Raw genomic sequence first — 3,262 nt, 5'->3', positions numbered from 1 at the left:
TGGAAATTTCAGAGTTTGCGTGGCTTCTAGTTTCTAAATTTTAGATACTTACTAGCTGACCCGGCGAACTTTGTACCGCCTAACAGTCAATGATTGTGGTGTTACAGATAAGCAGAACTGTATGATTTTTTGAAAGCAATACAATGAATACATATAATATTTATAGCGGCCCGGTACGTGCTTCGCTACGTATAAAGTGAAATATTAAATCAAACTTATTTATAAAAAAAATATATTTAATTATTTGCTAGCTATCCAAAACATTTGGATAAACAATATTTTTTGTTTTTCCATTTTGAGCATGAATAAACAAACGGCTGGGGGTACCGACTCTAGAAAAGGCAACATAAAGTTGGCCATGTGAAAAACATGATTCCTCCAAATTCACACCACAAACGTTAAGTGTTTGCCCTTGACTTTTGTTGATGGACATCGCAAATGATAAACGCACAGGATATTGTAATCGTTTAAATTCAAATGGCATATCAGTTGGAATCATAGGGATACGCGGTATTAAACAAACTTCTCCTTTTGATTTACCAGTTAAGATCGTAGCTTCAATCAAATTTGGCAATAAATTTTTCACTGGCAATCTGGTGGCATTACACAGTTTTGGTGGATTAATATTTCGCAATAATATAATCAAAGAACCCACTTTCAGATTCAAGCAATGCGGTGGCATACCAGCCGGTTCTAATGAATTTAAAAATTCAGTTGGATAATTCATTGTCTCATCTTGATTCATAGCGCTGTCAATTGATTTATATGTCGTGACTACGCCTGGTAGTTTTGCTTGAATTTGAAAATTAATGGCATTGATATGAATGTTCTTCGGTGCTAAAATGGAGCGTTCTCTCAATCAATCATAGTTTCTGTAATTCTGAAGAATATTTGGAAAAACACATTCAATCAATTCATCTATCGATTTCGTAATTGTACAAAAATTGTTCGGTACAGTGATCAATCCGTTGGTTCTGTCGATTTGTATTTTGCCCTCACCAATTTGTAACAATTGTTTTGAAAACTCATGGGCAGCTGGATCATTTTGTAGGTGAATACGCAAATTAATGTTCAGTGTCAATTTTATTTGTACGTATCTCCAAAGAATTGATGACTTTAAACAGGCATTTACTTCATCATCAGGAGTTGACCGAGGAATGACAGGCACGGTTTGTCGAAAATCCCCTGACAGTAATATCAAAGCACCACCAAAAAGCTGTTGGTTACCACGTAAATCTTGCATTGTTCGATTAAATGCTTCTAGTAATTTTTTATTCGCCATTGTACACTCATCCCACAAAATAATTGACGTTAATCGCAGAACTTTTGCCATAGCAGAATTTTTTGAAATATTGCAAGTTGGAGTTTCAATCACCTGTACATTCAATGGCAATTTTAATGCAGAGTGTGCTGTCCGACCACCTTCTAATAATGTAGCAGCAATTTCCGAAGATGCAAGTGCCAATGTAATTTTCTGTTCCGATCGAATAGTGGCTAAAATCAGTGATATAACGAACGTTTTGCCTGTACCACCAGGTGCATCCAAGAAATTTAACCCACCTGCATTATTGGAAATGGCTTGCATGATTGTGTCATAGACATGTTTTTGCTGAATATTCATTTAGGTTATATTCGATTGTACAAATAAACGCAAATCATTAGAATTGAATTCCTGCTCACGTTGCAATTCACGATCAAACAGATCATGCATGTCACGATTTGGTGCGGTCATACCCAATTGTACTAATGTTTTATTTGCAATCCGTAGACACATATATTCAATTATTATCAAAGCTTCGTTGTACATTTCCAAAGTTATCAACAAATCAGGATTTCTTGCATGATGACGCGTACGAATTAAAATATCTTCTGCAATATTATGTTTATATTTGTTCCATAATTCAAGTGGATTTGATGGCATACATGTTGATAATATAACGGCAAACAGCATTCGTATTTGTTGAGGATGAGCCGAAATAGATGCATCATGAAGTGTTGAATCCCAATGAGCATCATCCTCCATCAAATGCAAAAGTTGGCATGCTTCACGATATGTTTCACACAAATACATGTTGATATAAATATAATGCAAGTAAGTTTGTAGGTGGCATAATAAGTATGCTAGTTAAGACGAAAGTTCATAAATTTTGAGAGCAAAAGAGCGTAACTAAGTAGGTAACAAATCGTTTAGTAAATGATTAAACTACTATTGATGTAAGTATGTTAATATGAAAACGTATAATTCGCTGGCTAAGTGGGATGAATCTGACCTAACAAATTGGGTTTTGGTGTGTTTTTAAAAATAATTTCACCATACATTGAGCGCTTTTCATCTTTCCAAGTAGGTACGAGTTAAATAAAAAAAATGTAACATATGTGTGGTGAAATTTTTGAAACATTTTGGCCGATATTTCGAGACCCTAGTCACGGAGCGTCAACAAAAATACTCTATACTATAGAAATCATCAACAGCTTCCACTTGCTACCCATATTGTACAAACACATCCTAGGGTTATCCGGGTCCACGTTTTGGCCTATTTCTCGAGACTCTGGTATCCGATTCTTAAAATTTCAAAACACAAACCATCTACTGAATAGTCCAAACAAAGCCTAAAAATTTGGTTTGGATAGGTGAGCCCGTTCTTGAGTTATAAAGTCACAACGAAAAATGGCATTCATTTTTATATATATATATTATCGAAGATATTTAGTAAAAAATCACTTTTGCACTAACCTGAAACTACCTAGGTAGATATAAGGGGGGGTAGATAAAAGGGGGCGGCAGAACATCCTTGACCACGGGCGCCCGAAGTTGTAGCTACGCCACTGGAAGCCAGGTTGTATAGGTTATATTGATGGATCCGAATTAAAGTTGGCTGAAAGCCAGTCAAAAAACATGAACTTTTTTATTCACGAAAACGCCAATATGATATTAAAATGCAAGCTGTTTGTGACTATAGGCTACGAATTAGACAAGTCACAATTGGATTCCCTGGAAGTGTTCATGATGCCAAAATCTTCTTGAATAGCCCTCCTGCAAAACATCCTCAACGATTTTTATCTAACTCTCAGTGGATTGCTGGAGATAGCGCCTATCCATTCAAGCAATTTTTATTGACACCGTTCAGACAAAATAGTACGGACTACACTACGGAAAGAAAGAGAAAGTTCAATAAGTACTTTTCAGAATATCGTGTGCGAATTGAGAATTGTTTTGGCATTTTAAGAGAAAAATTCGGTAGCTTGAAGGAATTGAAGTTTA

General features: G+C 35.6%; 1 protein-coding gene across 1 annotated transcript; it reads right to left on the bottom strand.

Moving 5' to 3' along the window:
* Nucleotides 1-1,621: 1,621 nt before the first annotated feature.
* LOC125779669 (uncharacterized) lies at nucleotides 1,622-2,071 on the bottom strand. The gene has a single exon (XM_049460945.1). The coding sequence runs from the start codon at nucleotides 2,069-2,071 to the stop codon at nucleotides 1,622-1,624; it is 450 nt and encodes a 149-aa protein (XP_049316902.1).
* Nucleotides 2,072-3,262: the final 1,191 nt, after the last annotated feature.

Source organism: Bactrocera dorsalis, chromosome 6 (genome assembly GCF_023373825.1).
Source record: "Bactrocera dorsalis isolate Fly_Bdor chromosome 6, ASM2337382v1, whole genome shotgun sequence".
NCBI classification, from domain to species: Eukaryota; Metazoa; Arthropoda; class Insecta; order Diptera; family Tephritidae; genus Bactrocera; species Bactrocera dorsalis.
The sequence above is the reverse complement of the archived record's forward strand: the minus strand, read 5'-3'. Positions and strand labels throughout refer to the sequence as shown.

Coding starts and splice junctions, on each gene's coding strand:
- LOC125779669 (XM_049460945.1), bottom strand. CDS start 2,071: ATGTATTTGTGTGAAACATATCGTGAAGCATGCCAACTTTTGCATTTG.